This window comes from Varanus komodoensis, unplaced genomic scaffold (genome assembly GCF_004798865.1).
Source record: "Varanus komodoensis strain SLA01 unplaced genomic scaffold, ASM479886v1 scaffold37, whole genome shotgun sequence".
Lineage (NCBI taxonomy): Eukaryota > Metazoa > Chordata > Lepidosauria > Squamata > Varanidae > Varanus > Varanus komodoensis.
The window spans coordinates 1,600,702-1,627,877 of NW_025335889.1; the positions used below are offsets into that span (position 1 = coordinate 1,600,702).

The 27,176-nt window shown below is 41.7% G+C and overlaps 2 protein-coding genes across 10 annotated transcripts in view; one reads left to right on the plus strand and one right to left on the minus strand.

Moving 5' to 3' along the window:
- The first annotated feature begins 1,205 nt into the window (after positions 1-1,205).
- On the plus strand, positions 1,206-10,041 carry LOC123028436 (retinol dehydrogenase 10-like). The gene is made up of 5 exons (XM_044440219.1): positions 1,206-1,661; positions 6,736-6,834; positions 7,437-7,582; positions 9,078-9,209; positions 9,855-10,041. The coding sequence occupies exons 1-5, from the start codon at positions 1,206-1,208 to the stop codon at positions 10,039-10,041; spliced, it is 1,020 nt and encodes a 339-aa protein (XP_044296154.1).
- A 2,387-nt stretch (positions 10,042-12,428) lies between these two features.
- Positions 12,429-27,176, minus strand: part of STAU1 (staufen double-stranded RNA binding protein 1) — a 44,588-nt gene continuing 29,840 nt past the window's right edge. For 5 of the 9 annotated variants that reach the window (XM_044440235.1, XM_044440234.1, XM_044440232.1 and 2 more), the window contains 8 exons: positions 24,985-25,215; positions 24,313-24,456; positions 21,327-21,473; positions 20,564-20,636; positions 18,736-19,052; positions 15,485-15,607; positions 14,112-14,197; positions 12,429-13,446 (listed from right to left, as the gene is read on the minus strand). In XM_044440235.1, the coding sequence (XP_044296170.1) occupies positions 13,359-13,446; positions 14,112-14,197; positions 15,485-15,607; positions 18,736-19,052; positions 20,564-20,636; positions 21,327-21,473; positions 24,313-24,456; positions 24,985-25,215 (1,209 nt within the window). In that variant the 3' untranslated portion in view covers positions 12,429-13,358. The remainder of the gene's footprint in view (positions 13,447-14,111; positions 14,198-15,484; positions 15,608-18,735; positions 19,053-20,563; positions 20,637-21,326; positions 21,474-24,312; positions 24,457-24,984; positions 25,216-27,176) is intronic. The other 4 variants (XM_044440237.1, XM_044440240.1, XM_044440238.1 and 1 more) reach the window with 3 other exon arrangements.

Sequence of the window (27,176 nt, forward strand, 5' to 3'; positions counted from 1 at the left end):
CTCCTATGCGCAATTTAAACACGAATCTGTTCTGGTTTATCATACTGGGTCGCTGGTGTGAAATACCGAACTGGCAATGGCTAATTCTAATGCTTTTGTTTCAATTCTGGTAGCCACACCATGGTGGGATTGAGAGCCAGAAGAACAGGGGACAGCAGCCGGTGCTCCTGCCCAGTTAAATAAACGGAGCGTGGCGTTGTTGTGACTGGCTTAAAACTTACTCATGTCACTGGGTCAACTCAACATAGGAATTAACACTGGATACTGCCCACGCTCTGCAAGCAGCAATAGAAGCCCGAAACTCAAGGGACAATCTAAACAGTGTCTGTCAATTGCTTCCACGTCCTGAATTAATGCATCAGCAAAAACTCTTTTGGGGGAAACTACTGAGTTGCATCTAAAACAGTCATTGGGGATTTCAGCAGTGCGCAGGATGTGGCCGGAGGAATTACTGGGTACCCAGATATCTGCAAAAATTTCAGACTGTCAATTGTACTATGGTCTCTTATAGGGTGCCTGGAGGAATGTTGTCCATAGGATGGTGATGGGTGTGACACGACTTCACGACTAACATAACATAACTCTTGTAGGGTCCCTGCTGGACAGGCATCTGTCAGGGATACTATAGTGAGCAGAGAGGTTAGACAAGATCATCTCAAGGATCCTTTCCAATCCATGCTGGCTGGGGAATGCTGGGAGTTGTAGGACTCTAACATGGATAGGATTGTAGCTTAAATCTATTTATTTCCCATCATGATCTACTAGCAGATCTTAGACAAGCTTATTTGTCTAACACTTTCCTACACCAGATGGTATTCAGAGTTCGCAATAAACATCAACGCATCAACACATTGCATTTGCCAAAAAAAAAAAAAAAAGGTACACCAACATATCAATACTTTCAATAACCCTATCAATATAGTCAAAGAAAACCAACATAAACATAGGGTAAGTGAAACATTAGAGGAAATTCTTCTCCAGCTCCCTAGGATATACCAAGTCACAATTTGAGAATTACTGGCCTAATGCTGCATTGCTGTCCAAATTCCACCAGCTTATTGGCAGTGGTCACTATAATCTTTTAAATCTCAATTTCCTCATAAATATACCCTTTCTGCCTGAACTGCTTTGTCTAATGGACTTATGTTACACTAGCACTACGAAATATTTAATGATTGTTTCGTTCCTCTCAGAGATTTGACATGATGGGTGTGCTTGTAGACTTTCTTAAACTCACAGCAAGAGTCTTTGGGTACATCGTCCTTGCGGTGCTTCAGTGGGTAAAGAAGCCTGCAGGTAAAAGAGTCAGGAATGAAGTCTGCTTGGTAACAGGCACGGCTAGCTCAACTGGTATCGGGAAGCTTTTTGCCCTGGCATTTGCCCGACAGGGGGCTACCCTCATCTTGTGGGATACAGACAGAGAGGGCAATGAAAACACTGCAAAGGAAGTTCGCGCCCTAGGAGCCACGGCGTACACTTATGTCTGTGATGTGAGCCGGAGGGAAGCGGTGTACAGTGCTGCCGAACTGGTGAGAAAGGATGCGGGTGATGTTACGATACTGGTCAACAGTGCTGGTGTTGCAGCTGTGAAGCCCATCCTAGAGTGTCCCGATGAGCAGCTGGAAAGAACCATGAAGACCAATTGCCATGCTCACTTTTGGGTAAGTGTCACTCTGGGTGTACCACGGAACGATGACTCAAGGTTCCAGGTTAATCAACATGTGCATTGGGAATGTGAAGATCTGATGGTCAAGCTTCTGCATGCAGAGACAGCCAAGCCATAGAGGTTTTCTGTGCTCGGGCCTGGGGTGCCAAATTTCCATCTGTTGTGTAAATGCCTTGGAGGGAAAGCTGCTGTTGCACTTTGGAAGATGCATATAGTAGTGACGTTATAAATCTTGCTCAGCATTCCAGGGTATACTAGGGAATGTCTTTCCAATCTATTGCATTTATGGTAGGAAAAATTTAGTTGTAGTATTTGGTCCATATTAACTGGCATGGGGCACAATGGTGCAAATGTATTTTCCTTTTTAGATTCAATGTATATTATGTTGTTCAATATAGATAAAAGCAAAATAAAATAAAATAAAATAAAATAAAATAAAATAAAATAAAATAAAATAATAAAATACCTTGGGCTCTCCCCAGGCTTCATTATATTAATTCAAGATTTTCTATTGAAATATTCAAAACAATAAATAATAAAATCGAGGAAACAACTGGTTAAAGTACAATTCTATGCATGACTACTCAGAAGTAAGTGGTACTGAATCCAGTGGGACTTACTCCTTGGTACATCTGTATAGGATGCTGGCCTAAATTTGCATCAGGTTGTTCCTTGACTGATCTTAAAAACAGCCAAACAAACAAACAAACAAACACGATTTTAAATGGTAGCAGGACAGTACCATCTTAACAAATAGCTACCAAATGTGTCCATCAAACAAAAAATTGTGATTGCGTGACCAAAATAGACCTGGATGGCAGCACAGGGGGCTTCCTCAGAAAGGGGTTCCCAGATTGGTGCCACAGCGACAGGGCTTCATGCCTGCCCTCCATGTTCTGAGAGTCTGGGACACAGCAGAGCAGCAGAGGAAGAGCTCAATATTTAGGCAGTTTTACAGCAAAGGAAGTGATGCTTGAAATCCTGGAGACCCAGACCGTTTTGAGCTGTAAGGCTAAGACCAGCACTTCAAGCTGAGCCCGGGAACGAACTGGCATTTACTTGGGAGTGCCAGTGTACATGTGGCAGATTCCCAAGTAGTTATTCGTGGGATCTTGCCTTTGGCCCTCTTCTTTGGCAATTAATTTCCTCTACAGGGGCAAATCATAAGTGGCCCCCCTTATTATCGCTCCATGCAGCCTACGTTAAAGAGGTATCCATTTTAAAGCTACCTCTCCTGCATTTTTTTCTTCTCAGTTGTAACAGTCGTTTATATTTCCCCCATCCTTGCTTAAAGTAACCTTTTAAAAAAGAAATAATGGGTTCCTTTCTTTGTCCAGAAAGTTCAACACTGTTATTTGCAAGGCTTGGGCAGGCATAAAGGAGTTCTATGAAGTACCACATTCTAGAACTATCCAATTAAGTTGTTTCAAAAGATTTAGACACTCACACACGCCTCTGATGCAAATGGGGGATTTTATGACAACTAATTCTGGAAAGCAGCTTATCATTCAAGGTCTTGCAGAACATGGCCTGGCTGTTAATCCTACTTTTCAGACCCTGAAAAGATGAAAAGACAATCAAATGGAGGACAATTTTAAGAGGATTGAAATGAAAACTAATCTTGTTACACTCTTTATCATTGTCATGTGAATCACTAAAGCCAAACCTTTCCAAAGGAACTTTAAGCAGGCATGAGCCTTCTTATCTCAGCAGGAACAGAACAAAACTCTGTCCAGACAGCTTTGGTTATTAGGCTGCATAGAAATGTAAAATACAAAAAAATAAATGGATGATAACCCCCTTTAAACCTGCTCAGTGACCTGGTTTGCACGTCATGGAGGACACAAGCTGTTCCTGTGTTTGATTAACTGGGTTGTTTCCTGGGTTGTTCCCTGATGTGGAAACTTGGAAGCTCTGAGTTTGTATTGAACAATTCAGAGTGAACCCACTAATTTCCCATGGTGAAAACAATTAGGGTGTGGCTCACATACCCCACTTGTCCCCACAATTCCTGGGTTAAACAACCCAGGAATTGCAGCTGAGTTATTCAGAGCAGCTCACTGTATTAACTAAAGCTCTATTACAAAAACAGCTGAACGACTATTTCCAGAGCTCCCAACCAATCATACCTCTATCTTGTCTGAATTAAGTTTCAGTTGGCTTACTCTCTCAATCATTGGAAACATAAGTTCAGAACACCTGTGACTATCAGCAAGATAGAAATGAAAGAGTTGGGTGCCATCTGTATATTGAGGGCACTGTAGCTCAAATCTCCAGATAATCTCTCCTATCAGCTTTACATAGATGTTGACTAGCAAGGAAGATTGATTCTTGTGGCACCCTACAGGTCAAAGGGCATTAGCTGGATTGGCACTGCCTTCCGGAATGGATTGTAGTGGCTGTTTACATGTTCCCCACAAAAGAAAAAAGAAAAGAAAAGAATTCCTGCAAAAGTGCACCATTGCATATAAGAACCATACAGTTTGGTTCTGGGGGAGTATTTTCTGTGCAGGAGGGGATACAATTCACAGACTACAAGTAGCAAACAGGTGTGGGGGGTCAAGTCAAAGAAGAGTTTGTCTAGAAGCACAGTAAGGCTTAGATGCTTCATAAAGCAAGGACCAGTGGGGCCTCTTTGCTGGTCCAGGCACTCTACCCAGATTTGGACCTGAAAGACCAGAAAAAGCTTGGATGCATAGAGGGTAAGCTGTGATCAACCATTTCTCACATTACACAACAACTGCACTGCTGCAGAGAATGTCTGTTAAGGCATCAGCATTAGTTTCCACATTTCTAGCTTTGTGGATCTTGAGGCAGCAAGAGATAACTTTACTTTAATGCTGGTGGGTAGAGACCTGTTGTCCCCTGTAGAGGAGGCCAGGATGCGCTCCAACGGAGCAAAACTCAGGGAACCAAGGTTCCATTTAGATGCCAGGAAGCACTTCCTGACAGTTAGGACCCTGAGGGTGTGGAATGGGCTTCCACAGGAGGTGGTTGAAGCCCCATCAGTGAGGGTGTTCAAGGACAGGCTAGACATGCACATGGTAGGCATCTCGTGAGGGGAGCCGGCTAGAGCCGGGGGTCAGACTAGATGGCCCAGGAGACCCCTTCTGACTTGCTCTGTTTCTATGTTTCTATGTATTTGTAACTTTTAAACTGGCAGGTTTTTCTCAATGAATTGTTTTTATTGATCCAACAGGATAGCATTGTGTAAGGTCTCAAAGAATCTTTCAACCTGGCCAAGAGTTCTGTGAACATCAAAATGTTGCAGTCTTATGTATTTGAACTGAATTCCACCTGCCTGTCAAGAAAATTAGTGTGGCTTACTCAGCGTGGCTTACAGTCATAATAAACCTTGTCTGAAACCATAAACAATGCATTAAAATACAATCAGATTCAGCAAGAACAGAATCAAAACAGCACCCAACTGAATAATGCAGCAGGACAGAAAAAAGGAAGTAGACCAATGTGTATCTGAAGCTGGCAGTTTCTAAAGAAGTGCCTCTTCTGAATATTTCAAGCCCTGGACAGACTCATATGCAGATCTTTCAGGTAGCCTGGCCCCAAAAGCAGTCTTTGAATTTTGACTGTATACAGGTAGCCTGCAAAGCAGTCATAGCAAAAGAATTAGTAGTTTGGCCCCAGCATTTTGGACCTACTGAAATTCCGAGGAGCTTTCAAAGGTAGTCTCCTGTGGAGGTGTCAGAGTAGTCCAAATGGGATGCAGCCAAGGCCAGATCCAACACTTCTAGGGATGGGCGCTATTGGTGCACTAAGCTTGGGTGTGGAAATGCACTCCTGACCACGGCCAAAACCTGATCATTGAGGTTCAGGGCTGAGTCCAAAGGACACAGACTGCAAGGCTGAGTCTTCGGAGGAGATGGGTAACCCGATCCAGCTTAGACTGAATATCTCTTCCCTGCTCGGCTTTCAGCTGCCCAGGAGCACCTCCTTCTTGTCTGGATTAAACTTAGACTGTATGTCTGGGCCAAATACATGTGTGGGCAGGGAGTTGTAGGGCCACCTCATTCCCTGCAGCTCAACCCTCTGACAGGCTCACTTCCAGTCTCAGAGTCCAGATAAGAGAACTAGTTCTTGCAGGGATGAGAGTGGATGCAAAGGGACGAGGTCAGCATGCAAACCCAGCCCACCCATGAAGCAGGGTGAGGTGCCCCTTCAGGTGATGGAAATGGAGGAATGGGGAATTCTGCTGCTCCCCCAACTGTCCTGCCCCATCCAGGCAGACCTGCCATCATTGCTGTGGGGCCTCCTACACGTGTTCTTGAAAGCCCTGCCAGGCTGTGGCATTTACAGCAGCAAGAGAGCAGCCAACATGGCTCTCCAGAGGAGCTGCCTGCCTCCTCCTGCTTCTCCTTCCATCGCCCTACAGCCCGTAGAAGCCACCACAGGCTTGCAAGAGCTCAGCCAGCCACTTCTTCCAGCTGTGCAGTAGAGCCTGCAAGCTTTAAGGAGAGCAAGGGCAGGGCTAGTGAGAACTCAGGCGAGCTCGTATGCGAGTTGGGAGCCTGTTTTGTCCGGCTACATCATTCTTCGGGGTGCTGGCGCAGTGGCATCGGCAAAAGGAAGGGGTGGGGAGGGAGGGACAGGGTGGCAGTGCAGGGAGGTAAAGAAGGGGCATGAGGCTGCAGCAAGGATTCTTTGACTTCAAGCAGCAGGGTAGTTTGCGCTGAGGGGGTAACATACCCGTGTATCTAGTAACAATAAAACTTAGCTTGCTTTCAGATGGAGGGCTGTACTGCTACCGTCCAAAAGACACAACATGGAGATCTGTTCCTTACCAGATCTTTCTCTCTCCCTGTGGGTGTGTACGTAAAGACGGCAGACAAAAGAAGCATTTGGAAAACATGGAAGATGGGTTAGAAGAAAATGGTGTCATCTATAAAGATACCATGAAAGTGGCAGGACAAATGCAAGGTCCAGAAAGACCTGCTAGAACGCTTACAAAGCAAGCACTGAAGTACTGCATCAGTTATTTTCTGTTTGTAGGTCAATACATGGAAGATGAGCATGAGTAATAGGCATGCATATTTCTTTTGTATTATTTACAGACTGTCAAGGCTTTCCTTCCACACATGATCGGGAGAGATCATGGGCACATTGTGACAGTTGCGGGATCATTTGGGCTTTTTGCAACAGGCTGTCTGGAGGTCAGTGAATCACCCTTCGGGAGAAATGCAGATGGCAGGATGCTTGGCTGGGTTGATGCCAGAACAGGAGCTCCTTCCAGCATTGTCCAAGTCAGTTTATGCATCATCCATTGCCTCCACAGAGGAGACACATGGCTGGGGACTCAGCTGGGGCATGCTTTCCCCACTGGTGAGGGTGAGGCCCAAGAGAAGCATCCTAGCATTAGGTTGGAGTGATCTTCCAGCTGCCACTTCAGTTGTTTTGGACTACAATTTCCAGGATTCTTAACTGTTGGCCATACTGGCTGGAACTGATGGAAATCAGATGTCCAAAACATCAGGGATGGGATACCATAATATAGCCAATAAAAATTGTTAGTTAACCAACAAAAGTAGAGCTCAGCACAGATCATGGGCAGCTTTCAGTCAAGTACTGAATTGGTATAAAGTTCAAGAGACAAAATCCACCTTCCATGTTGTTTGTAAGACTTGTTTTTGTGTGACAGCTTTTGGGAAGAAGCGAATTCATGAAGGTGAGAGATTCAAGAAAACATTTACGTGCAGATCCTGGTTAAAGCAGGAAGACAGCACTTGTAATGGCCATGTGCTTCTTGTTTCCTCAGGATTACTGTGCCAGCAAGTTTGCTGTAGTTGGATTCCATGAAGCTCTTAGCCATCAGCTGAAAGCCAAAAGAATCAGTGGTGTGAAAACTACTCTTGTGTGTCCTTATTTCATTGATGCGGGCATGTTTCATGGCTGCAGAATCAGGTAACAACTAACATTGGCTGCCCCCGATTACTCTAACTTGACTGATTTCAGCAACAAGCCTTGTGTTAAAAATGGGCTGTTCCATGCTAAGTAATCCAGAATGCTGGGTCTGGATGTCCCAGGGCAGACTAGGAACCTTACATTGTTGACCTGAGGGAAAGCAGTTAAGCAGCTAGGAAGAAGGCAGCATGGTTGCTCCTGATTAGGCATGGCTTAAATAACCCATGGCTAGTTGTTCTATGGAAACGGTATCAATATGTATGCACATTGGTATCAATATGTATGCACATCTACAGTTTTTTTCCTCAGCAGTGTAGTCATTGTACCCAGTTAGCTGGAGCAGGGTGGGAAGAATGATGAAAAGTACACTGAAAAATGTATTTATATTCAGCCAATCACTGGGAATAGGCAGGCTAATAATAATATAAAGTAAATCCATACAATCTTTATTTATATAATGCATTTTATATTATATTTTTTCCTCAAGATATGATGCTTTAACAGTTCTGGCTTATGGACAGTATATAAATAAATGTGATTTACACAAGCAAAAATGGCTCCTGTCCCAAGGAGTTTGCAGTTTAAATTCTGTCAGAGAGGAAAAACAAAGGAAAGGGATACAAGGACTTCTATTGAATATTGACTAACATTCCATGGGAAAGAAGTTGTTCACAAAATTTATGGCAGCATTCTTCTAGTTACATGAATTCTTAAGCTCTCCTTGTACAGAACAGAATCGGGAGATCTACAGCTTAGACTTTTTACAACTGCTCTCTAGTCCAACAGATTTATGCGTTTCTACAGTTCATCACATTTCTAATCTGTCTTTAGAGCAGCAAAGTGTTAAGTTGGGAAACTGGAAATGAAGACAGTGGGATTGTACCCTATGGGACCATTCACCTCCGAGAGAGAACTCCTGGTGAGATGGATGGCCCATCCGGGGGTTGGGGGACCCTCTACAGCACAGTTGCCACATATGTGAGGGTATGCAGGGAGCCCCATCACAAGAGTGAGGCTCTGCTTACACATGGCTTGGATGCATCCCCATTAGTGGTTCATCTGTTAGGAAGGAAAATCAGGCGATAACAGCTCTAAAGACCCATGGCTTTGTGGCTTCAACAAAGATCTAGATCTCACAATTGCAAAAAAGATTCCAGTGGGCAGCTGATAGCAGTGCTCCTCTGGTTTCCCACCACTGGTTCATTTAGCCTAGTGTGAATTTCCACTTTGGCTTGTAATGATTCTCCAAGATCGCTAGTAGAGGCCATATCTAACATTTGCTACTAGACTTTTGTCTGGCTATATTAGGAATTTGAACATGGGAACTTCTGCATACAAAGCTTATGATGCATCTGATGTAGTGGGTGTAAAATTGTGAGAATTTCAGCTTTGCTTTCATAAAAGGATGTAACACTTAAGACTGCCAAGGGACTCTTGGACAGCTCACCCTTGTTTGCACATAGGACCTATCTGAATGTCACAAATTTTCTTTCAGGCAAGAGCTGGAAACCTTACTTTTTCCATTACGGCTAGGCCATTTTGTGGAAGAAGCAATGCAAGGTATACTGCACAATCAACACATGATCTGTGTCCCCAGAGTGATATACTTTGCAGCCATTTTAAAAAAGTAAGTTGCCTTTCCGCAAATGACATGTTAACTGTTGCCTGTGCAGTGAGATCTCCTCAGGACACAATTTGTGTTGGGAGAAGAGTAGCTGCCAAGGTCAGGCCTTCATGGGAAAAATACAATACCACATCAGTGACAGCCTATGGCAAAGTTAAGGCTACAAGCTGAGTTTCAGTCCTGTGCAGATGTGAACACTGACAGGCAAACTTGTTTTCTTTCCAGTGATTTCTTGCTAATATGCATTTAATAATTGAAAGAGCAGTGCAGTTTCACTACAAAGTAACAGTGGAAGAAAATGTGGACCAACATATTTTGCTTCACTTTCATATAGTCTGTGGGCAGAAAAACTGGGCTGTAGTAGCAATTGTAGTTTAACTGAATAGAAGTACTGAAAAAATACGCCGCCACTGTCATCACCTTTGCTGACCCTACTGCCAAACTTCTAGCTACAGCTGCTTGACCATGTCCCTGTTGCCAGCAGTGCTATAAGCCATCCAGGCCACAGAAGGGTAATGCATAACAGGGGTGAGACACAAATTATTCGTGCTTCATGCCTAAGGACTTTCAACTCCTCTCTTCCTAAGATTCTGGCAAGCAGTTTACTTTTAATCAATCTGCTGTTTTTGCTTTCTCCTGCTTTTTCAGCCTCCTTCCTTGGGATGTTCAAGTCCTCATTCAAAAATTCTTGGGACTGGACACGTGTCTTCCACAAAAAGCAGCAAAGTTTAGCAGCAAAAAGATGAAAATATTATCTTTCTACAGAAATGTCTGGAGCAAAATGTTTATTTCAACAGATACAACCAAGTCTGCAGCACTCAACATGCAAAATTAATTGGAACACTCTGATTTGAACAGGTGAGATGTGCATGGGCTCTCTTTGTGAACATTTTTGTTTTTGGCTGTCAAGCAGTATGATTGGCAGCTTCTTTCAACATTTGTACACATAGACAGTTCAAATAGAATCTGCAGTAGTTTCACAAAATTACACTATGAGTAGAAATGTGTACTCATATTTCTATGAGTACACATAGAAATATGAGTACGCATAGATAAATGTAAATCTTTATCTGAGGGCACTTGAGTATTTCATTGTATCTTCAGTTATATACCAGAAATTCTTCCCAGAAAGCTGGCTTGATAAATATCATCATTTCCTGCTCTATGCCCCAAATAAAGAGAAATTTAGCTTCCTGTCACGGAGATAATTGAGTTAATGATACCAGCCTTGGAGGAAGCCTAGAATAATAGATCAGATGTATGCATTATCATGTTTTGTATTAATGCCCCTGATAACGCTTCGTTATCAATTATTTTCCAGCTGTTCACTCTAACTGGCAGAATGGAAATGAGTAGAAATATAGCCCATTATTTTAGGAAGACAAATTTAATAGGGGAAAATGTGAACTTGTAAAGCAAACTGCACATATTTCCTACATTTCTAGCAAGTCAGAAGGAACATTTTCATTGGAGTTTATCGTAATAGATCAAGGAAACAAGCCTGTGAAAATCAAGTCGTTATGCATATTCTATCTTGTCTATCTCTTCTTCAAAGCTATTACAATGCAGATCTCAACCTATGATCCAATGCTGCTTCCTTCAGGACAGGCAATTAAGAGGAAATCAATCCCCTTGTATAGGGAAGTTGTTGCAGACTCTGGCCTCATCCATTGGTCAAGGGTCACTGGGATGTTTCACCTCGTACTTTGCAAGAGGAACATCGCAGCACATGGAGACAAACCTGCCCTCATTCCTTCCCTGGTGAATGCATAACTGGCAGGGAGCTGCCCTTCCTTTTGCAAAAGAGCACAAGTAGTAGTCTTCAACCATGCGGTGTCCTCCAGATGTTTTGGATGACGACTCAGTATTACTGGCCATTGGTCATGTTGACTGGGACTTAAGGCAGTTGATCGAAAACATCTGGAGGGCACTAGGTTGAAAAAGGCTGACCTTTATAGATTGTGCAAGCAAAATGCATTACACAGGGATGAAATCCAGCAACATGCTTCCAACACCACTGCTTGTTGCCTTCAGTGGAACTAGGAATGCCAAGGCTGACTATCCCCTTTGTGCCCTCCATCATCTGTTCTAAAGGTTGAGGCTAGAAATGATGGCCTCCATGGAGGCAAACTAGTTAAACAGAATATACGTCTCACTAGGCGAAAACAATAAGGCTATTCTTCTCTCAGCTTGCATTTCCACTGCCTCCCACCCCACTTCTTCCCCCACTCTCAAGTCACCCATGTTCATAGCAATGCATATGTCTGAACACACATGCATAAGCAGCAGTGTTTGCTGGAGAAAGGAGGACTGTTTGCAAGACAGCACAATTAATGCTTTTGAGCATTATTAGCAGTTTATTTAAAATAATGTGAACATCTCCTTTTGCCAAGCAGACCGTTAACACTCTGGAAAATGATATGTATGACAACTAGTTTGTGAAACAATCATTCTGGAATAGCCTTGAGAAGATTCAATCCAGCAGGTGCTATGGCTTCATTTTATTTCAATGGACCTTGGTGGGTCCTGTTAAAGTGAAAAATCATGCAGTGGATTCTATTTAAAGATACCATCTGAATGCTATTTAAAATAGCTTATGTGAGATCATGTACCATGTGCCTCTTGCTGATAAAGTTACTATTGTTATAGGAAAAAATAAGGCTAAGTGTTTATTCAATACACAAAATGCCTTGGAATTCAGAAGCAGAACTCAAAGTTAGCTTTTTTGTATTAAATTAAGGCTACTTTTTAAAAGTTAAGGAAACAAAGCCCTTGGATCCAAAGTTACAAGAATTCAGTGACAATTCACTCATTCACATTCATGCTGGACCAGCTTCATGCAGACATCTTGCAAGCTCTGAAGTCAAAAGGATAAGAGGGCAGAGTGAGGAAGCACATGAATGTGCTAGTGCAGAGGGTAAGATGTGGGCTACCTTAAGCAACCATTTCTCTGCTTCTACTTTCCAGTTCAATGTATGAGACTAGTCTTGGTCTAACTTAAAGGACTGCTTGAAGAATTTATGAAATAACGTAGGTATGGGAAATTGCATATAAATGTTTTATGTAAAAAATACTAATTTTTCTGACAGTTTGTCTAGCAGTGAGATTTTAATATAAACTGCATGATCCCATTTACTAGCTTTCAATTTGCCAACAATATCACACAAATTTGTTTTAAAAAATTCTTCTAAGGAATTGCCATTTAATAATAAAACCCACCACTTTTCTTTTTTAGTATTTACCATTTATTGGACAAACACTACGTTTTACTTACATTCCATGGGGAGAAAAAATTCCAGCGTAAACAATGAACTGAAGCAGTACTTAACTTGCAAGGCTATCGTGCTTTACCTGGACCATATGCAAAAACTTTATTGCACCCATCACTGTGTGCAATAAACACAACATCAAAAGCAACACAGTTTATATATAAACATAGGTAATTTTTTTCAGCCCTACATGGAGATGTAATTAAACTGTATAAAGCACTCAAGGAAAATCAATCTGCAGTTTTATATGCACTACATTGAGATCATATCCTGTACTGTACTTGGTTTGTGTGCCTTTATATACAGACACACACACAATTTTTTTTAAAACAAAGATTAGCGACCATTTAAACTTCTGTTGCATCCAGGTTTCCCTCCCTCCTCCCCACCCCTCAAAAATATTCTAGAAATCAAAGTGATCAAATAAAGTTTAAAATTCCTAAAATGTATAATTACATTTTATTCAACCGTTTGATAAATTAGGCTAGGCTTGCCTGACTTTTTTTTAAATCATATGGTAGGCACACAGTTTGTTTCCAGTGAAATTATCTTACAATTTCATTAAAAACAAAAGACTGAACACATACATGGATATGATCTTCCCAAGTTAGTTCATAAGTAAGTGTGTCAGACAACAAAGTTTCTAAACTGTGCTTTAGTTCTAGGTACAATTAAGAAACTTTTTTTAATGAAAAATTTATAGTGTCATTCAAAACAATGCAATGAAACTAAAAATTTTATCACTGTTTGAAAAGCAACGGTTATGATTTAGACACTACAGTGGGTTGTAACAACTGTAGCACTCTAAAACAGTTAGGTTACATTAATTAGGAAGCATTTGATTTTCTCTGGTGCTTTCAGGTTTGGGTCCAGTCAAGCCTTTTCAGGCAGTGGTGTCCAGTGTTTGTCCCAAAGTGTTTGAGCTAGCCGGTTTGAGGAGAGGGTCGTTTTCCATTTCTTGCTTCATGCATCTAGGAAAAATTGAAAAAAGGTTTCTCAGAACAGAGCCATGCTTTGGAGTATGGATTACTCAGAAAGACTTGTGGTTCTTCCAAATTCTTGTCAAGAACTGTTCCTTTGACATAATGAACTTCCACTACTGTATTTATCCATTTGTTTTAAGTGCTCTGCCAGCAATACAATTAAACCATTTCTGGCAAAAGACACTTGCTCATTTAAAGCAACACAAGAAAGCACTTCCAGAGAATGGGATGGTTAAATGATGTTCTGTTTATGGTAATATATTCCAAACCTCAAAGAAATGTTGTAAAGCCAAAATAATAGTCATGATCCTGGGCATAAACTTGCTTTCCCATCCATACAAAGGTAATAAAGCTTGTTTTTCCAACTCTTTTTACTGGGGGTAGGAACTTGTAAATCAGAACATCTGGCGTTCACAACTCTTATGAACCATGGCCTTTTTAATCATTGATGGTTAGGAACGCTGGTGGTTGTAGGCGAAAACATCTGGATGGTGACAAATTTCCCTATCTCTAATTTAAATAAACATACTTATCTAAACAGAGAAACAGTATCTGTGACATTCTCTTATGAGTATTTCAAAGCTGGGGCTGTTTTTTGCTTACTGAAACTAAAAAAGGGGAAATGTTAGCAAGGATTCATCATGTTTACTTACACAGACATTGGTCCATTTCCTGTTCTTGGCATCTCTGTACTTTGTTGGTCCAACTCAGACAGCAATTTTAAGATGTTTAATGCAGCCTGGAGGAGGAAAAATATTCCATTCAAGGTGTGTGTATTACTTGGGTGTATGTTATTGCATGTGACACGAGCAGAACTTGGCAATGTAAATTAGAACTGCTCAAAATCCAGATTAAAATAAGCTTGTCTCACAGTAATAAAAACATGATTCAAACCATCAATTAGGGCACTGTTCAGTCTTCCCAATGGAAGGAAAATGGTCCCAACAATGGAGGCTACAGAACATTTTTCATGGACAAACTGGTCAAGTAAGTTCTACATTACCAGGAATCTAGTTAGATAACCAGAAGCAATTTAGGTTTTGCTGCCAAATCTTTCTTTGAGGAAAGACTCTACTAGCTAGTGGCAAGAGAAGACAGCACTCCACAGATATGAACCGTTGGAGAGCAACAAAAAAGCACCACTTTACGGGTGGTGCAGTACCACAGAGGACTTTGAACGTACTACTTTACAGTAGAAATAGGTAAGAGACCAGTGTGGTGCAGTCTGGATCGTACTGGGTATACTTATGCATGCGCCATATGGCATACCAAGGGATTATGATATGGCTGGCTCCACACCACAACTGAGGCCTCTGAACGGTCAGACAGAAGCCAACTGTGGCCCGTGGGCTTTCTTCGCAGCACGTCCAGGCCTCCAACTCATCTGCACCAACATTTCTACTGCTGGTGGCTCCATGTACCAGATGTCTGTGAGGATTCTGCCAAAGCCTAACACATTTTTCCAAGTAGCACGATGGCCCTACTCATCTTTAGTAAACAGGAATGCACACGCAGAGAAATCTATATACTGCATACATGGATGTACAAACAGAGCCTCAGCATAAGAAGCATATCCTGTGTGTCATAGCCCAGTCTTGCAGCTGGCTTTAAATCTCGACTCAGGGTCAGAAGTTGAGAGTTCTACCACCTACAGGTTTTGATTTGATAAGAGTTCGATATATTTGAGCAGAGAATTATGGTATATTCCCAGGTTTTAGTCATACTATGATTTTTTTATTTATAGAGATTTGTGAACAAGAATATTTCTCATTGGCTCTCTCAGGTATGGCAACAGATAAACATTTCACAAGTTACTTTTCTATACTGCCCCATGTTTTTAAATCGGCAATGACATCACATGTAGTTTCCCTTGGACTCAAATAGCAAAAACCTAGGGTTACTTAATAGACTTACTAGACCCTCCATTCAAAACATGTAATTGTTCACATCCCACAAGGAATTTACATTAACTCTTAAGACTGAAATGAATTTCTATAAATCAATTCAGATAGTTTGGTTCTCTTACCATATCATGGCAAGATTCAACATCTTTTCCAATCCCATGGCTGATAAGGGGTGGCTGAGAGGAACAATTTATAAGAGACACAAATTCATTCTTGTTGTTTTTGGGGAAATCTTTGTATTCAACCTGAGAAAGAAAAAGTTTCAATTATTTCTAAACAAGGAACCCTGACCCATTAACCAAGGTGATTGTCCAAACCCTCTGACAAGCAAGTTGTCTGGCTCACGTTTTCTCCTCAGAACTCTCATTAGCACTGACATTTGGGGGTGGTAATAGCATGGCTTTTTCCCAAGCAGAAAGAGGCTTCTGTTTCTTTATAAGCGCGAAGGCAGATTTTATTTGTCTCACAAGGTCTCCTGCATATCTGAATGACTGTAAGAGAGTTAGCTGGATCTACACATAATAGCTGACTAATATCCAGGTCAACATTTCAGGGCTCCATTTCAAAATGCATACATGTTTTTGAACTACACCAAATATTTACAAGACTAGAGCTACAAAGTTGCAGTCTGAGCATCTCAGTTTTTCCTATGAACAAAGAATCCTAATAGTAACTAGTTACACCTATATTTGATTGTGTGGATCACTACAAATTGTGGCAAGTTCTTAAAGAGATGGGAGTACCAGACCATCTTATTTGTCTCTTGAGAAACCTGTATGCAAGTCAAGAAGCAACAGTGAGAACTGGACATGGAACCACTGATTGGATCAAAATTGAGAAAGGAGTATGGCAAGGCTGTATACTGTCGCCCTGCCTATTTAACTTATATGCAGAGCACATCATGAGAAAGGCGGGGCTAGAGGAATCACCAGTTGGAATTAAGATTGTCGGGAGAAATAACAACCTCAGATATGCAGATGATACCACTCTCATGGCAGAAAGTGAAGAGGAACTAAGGAGCCTCTTGATGTGGGTGAAGGAGGAGAGCGCAAAAGTAGGCTTGAAACTCAACATTAGGAAAAGTAAGATCATGGCATCCGGTCCTCTCACTTCCTGGCAAATAGATGGGGAAGAAACGGAGGTAGTGACAGATTTTATTTTCCGGGGCTCCAAGATCACCTCAGACGGGGACTGCAGCCAAGAAATTAAAAGACGCTTGCTCCTGGGGAGGAAAGCTATGGCAAATCTAGACAGCATACTAAAAAGCAGAGGCATCACCCTGCCAACAAAAGTGCGTACAGTCAAGGCTATGGTTTTCCCAGTTGCAATGTATGGCTGTGAAAGTTGGACCGTAAGGCTGAGTGCCGAAGAATTGAGGCCTTTGAATTGTGGTGCTGGAGAAGACTTCTACGAGTCCCTTGGACAGCAAGGCCATCAAACTGGTCAGTCCTAGAGGAGATCAACCCTGACTGCTCTTTAGAAGGCCAGATACTGAAGATAAAACTCAAATACTTTGGCCACCTAATGAGAAGGACTCCCTGGAGAAGAGCCTAATGCTGGGAACAACAGATGGCAAAAGAAGAAGGGGATGGCAGAGAATGAGGTGGCTAGATGGAGTCACTGAAGCAGTTGGTGAGAGCTTAAGTGGACTCCGGGGGATGGTGGAGGACAGAAAGGCCTGGAGGAATGTTGTCCATGGGGTCGTGATGGGTCGGACACAACTTCGCGACTAACAACAACACCACCTATACTGAAAAGTCATAGACCATAATAGCCCAGTGGGTTGATTCTTTTATTTGTGACCTGTTTAGTCACTTCAAGACTGCTAGCAAGATTCACTTTAGTGGTCCTTCTTGATTACTTCATCTTCTTCCAACTCCTCCATGTGTGGCACTCTGATTCTTACTTTGGTGAGCCCAAATTTCTCCCTCTTATCCATATCACAAACACAACAAGCCAGTGACAATGGCAATATCTCAGCATTTTGCACAAAATGTAGTAAACAGGCACTAAAACCAAGTAACACTCATTGCCTTTAATATTATAAGAACTTCAAACTGTTCATGAAGGGGTCAAAGGAATGATAGGAAGTAGTAACAGGGCAGGGACTTTTTAATAGCTGCACCTAAATTAGTGGATGTTCTCCTGGACTCCTTGCTTTCCAGCAAATAAAAACATTTCAGCAAGCATTTGACCCTGTATAAGCTGGAAGATTTAATGCTGGTAGAAGTGAAGATTTGGAAATGCCTACTCTACCCTCTGAGATCCAGAGATGTACAGTAATTGGACGGGTTAGAAATACCCCAATCAATCAATCAATCAATCAATCAATACATTCGATATAAATCCACCAGTTTTGCTGTTCTGATATAATTTTAAACAAGGGGTGGGCAACTGTGGGATGTTCCAGGGGCCATTTTTACCTCCTGGGTCCCCTTCCAGTGGGCAGTATTACCTGCCTCTGTGCAGGCACCAGCTCCCCCTAGGAAAAAAGTGTCTGCAACAGCCATGGAGCTCCTAAAGGGTCCAATGTAGCTTGTCTGAAAGCTAAATATGATCCCTCGGGCACTTTGTCGCCACCATGGCTGCCACTCCTCCCCTGGCAACAACCATATTTTCCTAAAATTTAGGCTGGATGAAGGGTGCATGTGACCTTGTGGGCCATATCTTGACTATCTATTTTCACCAATTCCTTTTGAGGGTTAAATTATTTTGATGTAAGTCACATTTGTGTGTCCCAGATAAAAAGGCAAGATAGATATTTTCATAAAGTAAATAAAATATGATGCTGGCCTACTGGGTGAGAATGACCCCCTGCATGTAGGAAAGTACTGTATCAAGAAGTGTTTTTGTTTAGCCTATCAAGAATACTATCCTACCCACATGCAGGGTATTTTTTTTAAATGAAAGAACATTCCAAGTGTAAGTGCTTATCTGCTGCACTTTGCAGTCCAGTAAGAGCTGGTGACATCATTTTTCCTGATCGTGAAGACTGGCACACTTTTGAGAATGGAAAGACAAGTCAAACAAACAGCTCAGCAAAGGAAGTCATTCAAGCACACTTCATCTGCACAAGCCCCGAAAGAGACTCATCAGAGGCCATGCTGCATGCAAAGTGAACATGAATAGAGGATGCACAACAGCAGTACTGATAATTGGGCTTTAAGTTTGTAAATTGGATCAATAGACAATGTTGTTAAACAAAAGTAGCCTGGGAACAAGCTTCATAGCCTATCTATGCCATAGGCCTATATTTGTAGTGGAAGCCTAATGGAGAAGTTGATATGAAGTACTGTGTGGAATAAGAACTTTATCTAGCAAGCCAAATCCTACCAAGAGAGACACTGAAGTATTCTATTTTCAATCAGTTTACCTGGATTCCCTGAACACCGGAAAGGTAGTCCAACTGTTCGGAGGGTCTAGTGAAAGGTCCATGGGGCACATGGCCTGAAGCACTGTTTTTTAAAATGGTCTCAGCGGTAGGAGACGTGCCACCATATAATAGCTCTCTAGCAATCATAGCGGTCACTGTAGCCTTGGCAGGATTGGGGGCCGCCCTATTGAACTCTTTGGTGTGGTGTCCTTGATTAACTCCTACAGCCTGTGCAACCTCAGGGACCATGGGAAGAATGCCAGCAGGAAGCTGCTGATGGCTGAGATAAGGCATCCTGAACTCATCCTCTTTATTACCTAAATAAAAGAGACAGACTAAATAAGCATAACTTCATTAACTGGCAAATATCTCTCATAAACAAACAGGCAGATTACTGAGCACCAAGTCAGACTTGAACACTGACACGGCCTTCCAAAAGATGGTCGTGTACCTTCTGGCATGCCTGTCTTTTGTTTTGAAAATATTTTCACAATGCTTTTCTTGAAGACTCAAAACAGCGTACAAGAAATAAGGCAAATGTAGCAAATGAAGCATATCTGATTAAATCTTCAAAAATAACTGTGTGCAAGTGATCTGCCATTTCCAAATGTCAGTATTTTAAAAGTCTCAGGTTTTAAATCATTATTTAAATCAGATTTCTTAAAGTTTCAGCAGTAATACATTTCTCATTTTAAAATGGGTTGTTAATGAAATCAGAACCTGATGCAACACGGAATCTTTCACATGTGATCCATTCATGCAAGGCTACTTAGAGAGTCAGTGTGGGATGGTGGTTTGGGTGTTGGACTGGGGAATCACAAGATCCAGGCTGTAGTTCCCACTTGGCCATGAAGCTCACTGGGTGACTTTGGGACAGACATACTGTTAAGCCAATCTACCTCACAGGGTTGTTGTGAGGATAAATGGCATAGGAGAGGACTTTATAAACCTCCTTGGGCTCCTTGCACGAGGAAAAAAGGTGGGATATAAGTGCCATGTAAGAACAAACATTTTTGTAAAGAAATATAAAGAAAACATCTTCACTTTGTTGCTATACAGCACAGTAATTCTTATGTTTAGATCAAAGGTGGGCAACTTGTGGCCCTCCAGATCTTTTGAAATCCTCAGAATACTTCACCATTAGCTACACTGCCTAGGATGGATAGGAGCTGTGGCCATCCAGATGTTTTGGTCCCTAAGTCACCCACCCCTAACCTAATTTAGTTTATGGGTTGATACTGAGTGATAGAGGACTGGCAAATCACCAGAGCTATCCAGTGATGCTTCTGAATGTCTCTTTCTCTTTTATGCTTACTTAACTGCTTGATTGCTTAAGCTGGTTCTAACTCATTACTTCAGTGTAAATATGTATGATTATGTAATGAAGAACATTATTCTGCTCAGTAGCTACCATGAATTCTTGCTTCTGGTTGAGAATAATTTTTCACGGATAGGGGCAGTTGCACGACATTTATGGTTAAGAAAAACATAGTTCTTGTGTATTTGACACAAGTAATTATAATGGAGCTTTGCATATTCTTGTGCATCTAATAGTAAGTACTAAATGTCTTTCTAAAATAGTATATTAAGTTTATCATATAGTGTATGGTCTATATAAAGGTTGTTTTTAATCAAGGCTATAGTTGTAGTCCAACAGATTAGGATCTAATTTAAATAACCTAAGTACCTAAATAATAAATGGAAATTTGCTTTAAAACAATATAAAATGACCTTTCTTTCTTAAATCAAGACTTATAGTAACTTTTTCAAGTTAAACAATTCTGATACAGTTTTCAGAAGGGACATTAATAAAATTATTCTTTCTTACTAGTAGGTGTTTCTTCAGAGCCAGGTTCAAAAAAGGTTACTTTTCTTCCATCACCTGGCTTCTTTACTGGCGTCTAGTAGGGAAAAAAACCCAGTAAGATGTGTTATTCCATTAGCCTACACCTGAAAGATGGATTTAGAGTCAAAGCCAAACATATCTGCCCTCATTCTAACACCCCTCTTTCCCCAATATCAGCAGCTAAACCAATAACAATTTCAGTCCATTCTCCAAAGTAAATATACACCCTGAAGTGCCTTGAACTCCAGGGCACTAAATATTAAGTCATCAACTCTGTTGAGCATGTATCTAGCTACACTCCAAGAACCTGACTGAAATGTTCCAATATCCAGAGCATCAAAGCAACTTTGCTGGGAAAGTGCAGAAGCCAAGTCAGGCAAGATTCTCTGTTGATTATCACAATTTTAAAAGCTTGTAAGAACACATTATAATCCAGGCAATGCAGAAAACCAAGCAATGTTTTTTCTGTCCTTGTTAAACCCTTAACATTGGCCTCAAGGGCTTTTAATTTGATTTTGCAACAATGAGGGCTAGAAAGGTACAAGAAATGACTGGCACAATTTGAATGTTAGGGACTCTTCAGCACAACTGTAGTCTGGAAGCACCAAGGACAGCTTTCAGCTAGCTTGTTAACCCCACACCCATGTTTCCACTTCTCTCAGTTCTAGTATCCTAGCAATCTTCAGAATGCAAATCACAATCGCAACTCAAATGTGTAGTAGCATTAAGACCATTGTCTAAGTACCTTTTCTTCTGTCTTTAGTGCTGGCTTTGGGGGTTGTGGTTGAGGGACTTTGAATCCTAAGAGCTCCAGCATGTTTTCAGCTGCGTTGCGCTTTGCTACTTTCTTGTTAGTTCCCATTCCTTCAGCTGTGTGCATACCAACTTTCACCTAGAAGTAGAGAAACAGATTGCAATGGCAACTATCTCTTTATATTTCAAAGGGCAAAGCAAGCACAGGTGACTATTAGCATCCTATCCATTGAAATGAGGCCTGCAGGATAGCAAGTCAAATAGATTACTGATCACAATCACTGCCAGGTGGCTTAATGGTACTGCTGGCACTAAATCACAGATGATACAGACAAGTATATCAAAACCTCCCTATAATGGTTAGATCCTGGGAACTCCTCAGCGTGAAGCAAATATGATTTCAAGTAGATGACAAAGAACATGCAATAGATGTTGTATCTTGAAAGTTTCCCAAAGTTCCATTTTGGAATCAGAGCACACTCACTATTCTCATTATAAAACCTTGAATATTAAGGTTATAATCAAGAAGAAAACAGTGCCAGCAGCTGGGAGAAAAACAAGTATGAACTAAAGAGAAATACAGGTTATAATGGATGCAGTAACCCGAGAATGCTATAGTTGGCTGAATGTACCTACAGGAGCCATGGGTGGGAGGCGAGAACTACTGGCTGCTTGCACTGGCCTTTATAATACATTAATACACAAAGACAGTATTTTCAGATTAGAGACAAGGGAAATTCAATTGCCGTGTACTGCACTATTACCTAAAGATAGGAAATATATAGGACAAAGCCTTTTAAAATATTTCTTTTTGGACTCAAAATACTACATACATAGAAGAAAAGCAGAACTATTCTAAAATGTATCATTCTGCACAGAATGGCCAATATTTTGAATATGAGACTTCAACCAGGAAATAACCCTAGCACCCATGAGCATAGCACCAAAGGCAGACAAATAATACGCTATCCAAATGGCTCATCCTGCTTCATTCTGCAAAGCTACTGCAGAGGCCTTTAGACCAAGTACACACTTGTGTGTGCAGAAGGTGCAATGGGGCATCAACTGGAACGGACAGAAATTCTTGAGCAATTAACACAGGGTGATCCTTGCACATACAGGGCTGCTGCTGTATCTCTGGAATACTACAGTGCATGTTACAGGAGCAGGCCCTTCAATAGTTCAGAAAGTGTGACCTGGTCCAGAAAGTAGCAGCTGTCTGGCTCTTGCTACACAGGTCAGCTACCACAGGTTTTCTGAGAATTTTGCTGGTTACCACTTTGTCACTGGATTAGGGTTAGGGCTTTGTTACTGGATCCCACATTAAGTCCATGATATTTAGGATAACTCATTCTCCCTATATACCCATGCCCCCCTGAACCCCTTGTGTTAGATCTGCCAGATATATTGCTTTAGGTGCTCATGACATCTGAATTAAGTTTAACCTACTAGAAATAAAGGGGGTTTGATACTGAAATTACCTACCAAGGGAAATTCACCAGCCCACCCTATTATAACAAGACCCTGTTCAGATCTTGGTGGTATCTACCAGCAAGTCATAGGTTAATTCACTCAAAAATTGTAGGGATGTGTGCTATACATTAGCCAAGTCCAGACCTTTTTCTATAGACGGCCCAACTGCCACATTCAAACATTGTTTTGCCCTAACAAAGGCACCTGGTGTTCTTTGAGGGCTCAATTAGTGGCTGTGCTGAACCGGTGCTTGGCCGAGGTAAGGGAATGGATGAGGGCCAATAAACTGAAACTCAACCCAGACAAGACGGAGGTCCTGTTGGTTGGCGGATCGGGCTTCGGAGAGGGTGGATTTGACCTGGTCCTGAATGGTGCAACACTCCCTCTTAGGGATAAGGTCCGCAGCTTAGGAGTACTCCTCGACCCGGAGCTTTCTTTGGAAGCTTAGGTGACAGCGGTGGCGAGGAACGCCTTCCTTCAGCTTCGGCTGATTAATCAGCTGCGCCCCTACCTGGAGTACGACTGCCTGGCGACGTACTCCTGGTGACACACGCGCTGGTGACTTCCCGCCTAGACTTCTGTAACGCGCTTTACGTGGGGCTTCCCCTGAAGACAGTCCAAACACTTCAATTGGTGCAAAATAGAGCTGCCAGGTTGCTGACGGGGACGGGGTGTTATGCTCACATGACTCCAGTCCTCCGTCAGCTTCACTGGCTTTTCATTGAAGCCCGGGCCCAATTCAAGGTGTTGATTATGACCTACAAAGCCCTAAACGGCTTGGGTCCTGGCTACCTGAATGAGCGCTTACGTCCATATATGCCCGACCGCCCTTTGAGATCTGCGGGAGAGTCCCTTCTCTGGGAACCCTCCATGAAAGAAATTAGGAGAGTAAGTACCCGGAGGAGGGCTTTCTCTGCGGTGGCGCCCAACCTATGGAATTCACTCCCCAAAGAGGTCCGCCTGGCACTGTCGTTACTGGTTTTTCGGCGCCAGGTAAAGACCTTTTTATTTAAACATCATTTCAATTGTTAAAACATATGATCTGGCCTGGGCAACTTCTTCTTCCTTCTCTTTCTCATCCTATATTTTTATTTTATACTGATAATTTTAATTTTGTATTTGTAAATCAATGTATTTTTTGTATTTTTATATTTAATGGTAATTTATTATGTACTATTGTATTTCAATGTATTTTATCATGTTGTAAGCCGCCCCGAGGTTTCAGCAAGGGGCGGCATAGAAATGTTATAATAATAAAAAAATAATAATTACCCTGTGTTAGGTCATAATTAAGTAAAATAATGCAATTAATCAAAATACGTTTTGCCACATTGTACTGCCATTCTATCCAAACAGGGTCACTGTCCTGTGACATTTTAACAATATACTACTGGAAGCACCTCTGCGATGCACTCAAATAATGTCAAATGTGTGGAGACATCCATCCCACAAGTATGACAGAATTGCAAAACACAGTACAAAGGAAAGACAAGCTCTGCACAAACCTGCATAACAAATTCCCTGCGCCTTGGAAGTCCACGTTCTGTGATGAGCATGTACTCAGGCTCTTTTTCCTTTTTTGCTTGCTGTATTTGAGCCAATCTGCTAATGGGGTTCATTCCCTGGCCATATTCAGGACTTGTCTGCAGCTTAGAAAGAAGAAGCAGAAGTCAGCCAGCATTTGTCAAGAGCAATTCCAACAGAGTACAGTCAGGTTAAATACTTTTATTTATTAAATATCAAATAGTTATTTTTAAATAAAAATGATTTAATCATTTATAATGATGCTTTCACTGTTGTTTTTATAAAGACCTTTCATATTGTAAACTACACCAGTTCTGCTCATCTGATTAGGGTATATCTGATTTCCATAAAAGGTTGAACATGAATGCAATATCTAAAACCACAGAACACACTAGGAATGCCTACTTTGCAAGCCTTCATTAAAATGGAGTTAGAAAAAACATTAACCTTAACAGGGGGCAGCAAACACACAAAGGACCCTTAAGTTTAGGTAAGGTTAATGTTTCCTGACTGATACAGAAACATTACCAGTTGGTACCCCAAAGTAAACTAAGAGCTCTGATAGCCACACAAGCAAGCTGAAGTGTCTGCTATAGACCAGGACTGCTTCCTTCTACAACAACTGTGGCTAGGTTAGCAAATGTTTCTCTCACCTTGACTATTGATTTTGTTTTCTTTTTGATTCTTGGCTTCATCTTCTCAACTGTTGGAAGGGGAGGCAGTTTCTTCAACTCCTCTAGGACTGCTATGGCTGCATTCTTCTTGGAAATCTTCTTGCTCTTGCCTTCACCCTCACCCATGAACTCGCCTACAGAAACCTTTGTTACGAAGCTCTTCATATGAGGGGGACCACTCTCCCGGGTCACCTGTTTCAGAGGGAAAAACTGAGTGAAAGCGTGATAAACACTTATTAAAAATGGTAGGATACAATGGTTGTAAAGCAACTTTCACTCACATGAACTAAACTGTAATTTGAGGAGGGGGGAGGGAGGAACAAGGATAATTAATCAACATTCCTGATAAACCAGGAAGAAGCTATATTTTAAAATCCTCAGTACATTCTCCCACCCACTGCAGATTAAACATGTAAACCTAGATTAGCGTTTACATGCTTTAGGCATTTCATTGTTTTTGCAGTCTTACTCCATTCAGTAAGTACCAAGTTAGTCTTTTGGGATATAAATTTGGCCCAAATTCCAAGAATTTAGGCCTCCACAGGTTTTTACACAAAGAATGCAGAACATACTAAATCTTGGCATGCATCCATGCTTACATTAAGTAAATGCCCATATTATTAATTCACAGTGAAGGACAAATGGGGCTAAGAGTTACATTTGGCTCTGAACAGGTCCTCTTTTACAATTTACATACAACTATTATCAGAAAGACAGTGCATTTTTAAACATGAATGACACCTATAATCTCATTCCAGGACAACTCAAAAATTGTATTCTTTGTCCTAATATTTTCATCTCTTTAACCAAGCCTTTGAATGAAATTCTATCGTTTCAGCTAAGATAAATTCTAGTGGATGCACTGGGGAACTACTCTAAATCATAGCTTACACAACAAGAATGAACTTCACTTAGCTTCCAGCTTCCCCTGCCCCACATTGCCTGGAGAAGGAGTTCAAACTGCGGTTAAAGTTAACTGCAATTAGTTTATTTAGATTTGATTTGTATGCCATCCTTCTGCCAAAAGAGGCACGCAAGGCTTACAGGCACAATTAAAATGGAATAAAATAATATATTGAAATACAACACGGATGTAACAATTGCAGAATAATAAAAACAGAACCCAATGCAACAGATCCTCTCCACAAGCCAAAAGCCTTCTTAATAGAGTGGTTTTTGCTGGATGACAGAAGAACAGAGAGGGAGCAAAGCCATCCTCCCTTGGACAGGATTTAACCGTCTGGGAGTGAACCCTGGAGAGGACCTTGTTCGATGTGCCTCTGAAGGTGGCAGTGAAGAAACCTCTACAGCAGTGGTGGCGAACCTATGGCACGCGTGCCACAGCAGGCACACAGAGCCCTCTCAGTCGGCATGTGAGCAAAGTCGCCCCAGCAGCCGAGCATCGGATAACAGTGCACACAGGGGCCATGTGCATGCTTGGAAAGGAGTAGCAGCACCAGGCAATGACGTCATGAGCTGCAACTCATTAGCTGCGACTCGTCCGAGCTTTTGTGTGGCCGGTCAGTGCGCTGTCAAGGAGATATATTTGCTTGGACTGGCTGTGAGGTGTTTTTTCTAAACTAAAACCTCAGTTTTCAGGTTTTATTGCAGTGTTGGCACTTTGCGATAAGTGGGTTTTAGGTTGCAGTTTGGGCACTCGGTCTCTAAAAGGTTCGCTGCTCTAGAGGATCTTAATGCCTGAGCCCTTAGGTGAAATAAGGGGTTTCTAGACTCCAAGGTAAGTGCAACTTCATCCAGCACCGGCTGAATCCCTATTCCAATTCTACTTTCAGTTGTCCAAAATCGGGACTAAGCTTCAATTTGTTTGCCCTTATCTAGTCCATTACTGACATCAGGCACTGATTTAGAACCAGAACAGCTTCCTTGGATTTAGTTTGGAATGCAAGAGAGTTGTGTGTCATTAGCATACCAATAGCACTGAAGGAGAAAAATCTAGACAATCTCTTCCAGCAGTTTCATGTATATGTTAAATAGCATAGAAAATAAGTTAGACCCCCACCTTCTGAGATCACCCCTCCAGGAAGGACCAGAGCTACCAAATAACAGTGTCTCCTAGTCCCTCCTCTGATAGATGCCTGAGAAGAATACCATGGCTGATGGGATCAAAAGCTGCCAAAACATCTAGTGGAACTAGCAGGGACATAACCGCC

Excerpts from the sequence above, each read along its gene's own strand:
- LOC123028436 (XM_044440219.1), top strand. The coding sequence starts at position 1,206 with ATGGGTGTGCTTGTAGACTTTCTTAAACTCACAGCAAGAGTCTTTGGG. Across the intron at positions 1,662-6,735 it reads ATTGCCATGCTCACTTTTGG|ACTGTCAAGGCTTTCCTTCC; the intron begins GTAAGTGTCACT and ends TATTATTTACAG. Across the intron at positions 7,583-9,077 it reads TTTCATGGCTGCAGAATCAG|GCAAGAGCTGGAAACCTTAC; the intron begins GTAACAACTAAC and ends ATTTTCTTTCAG.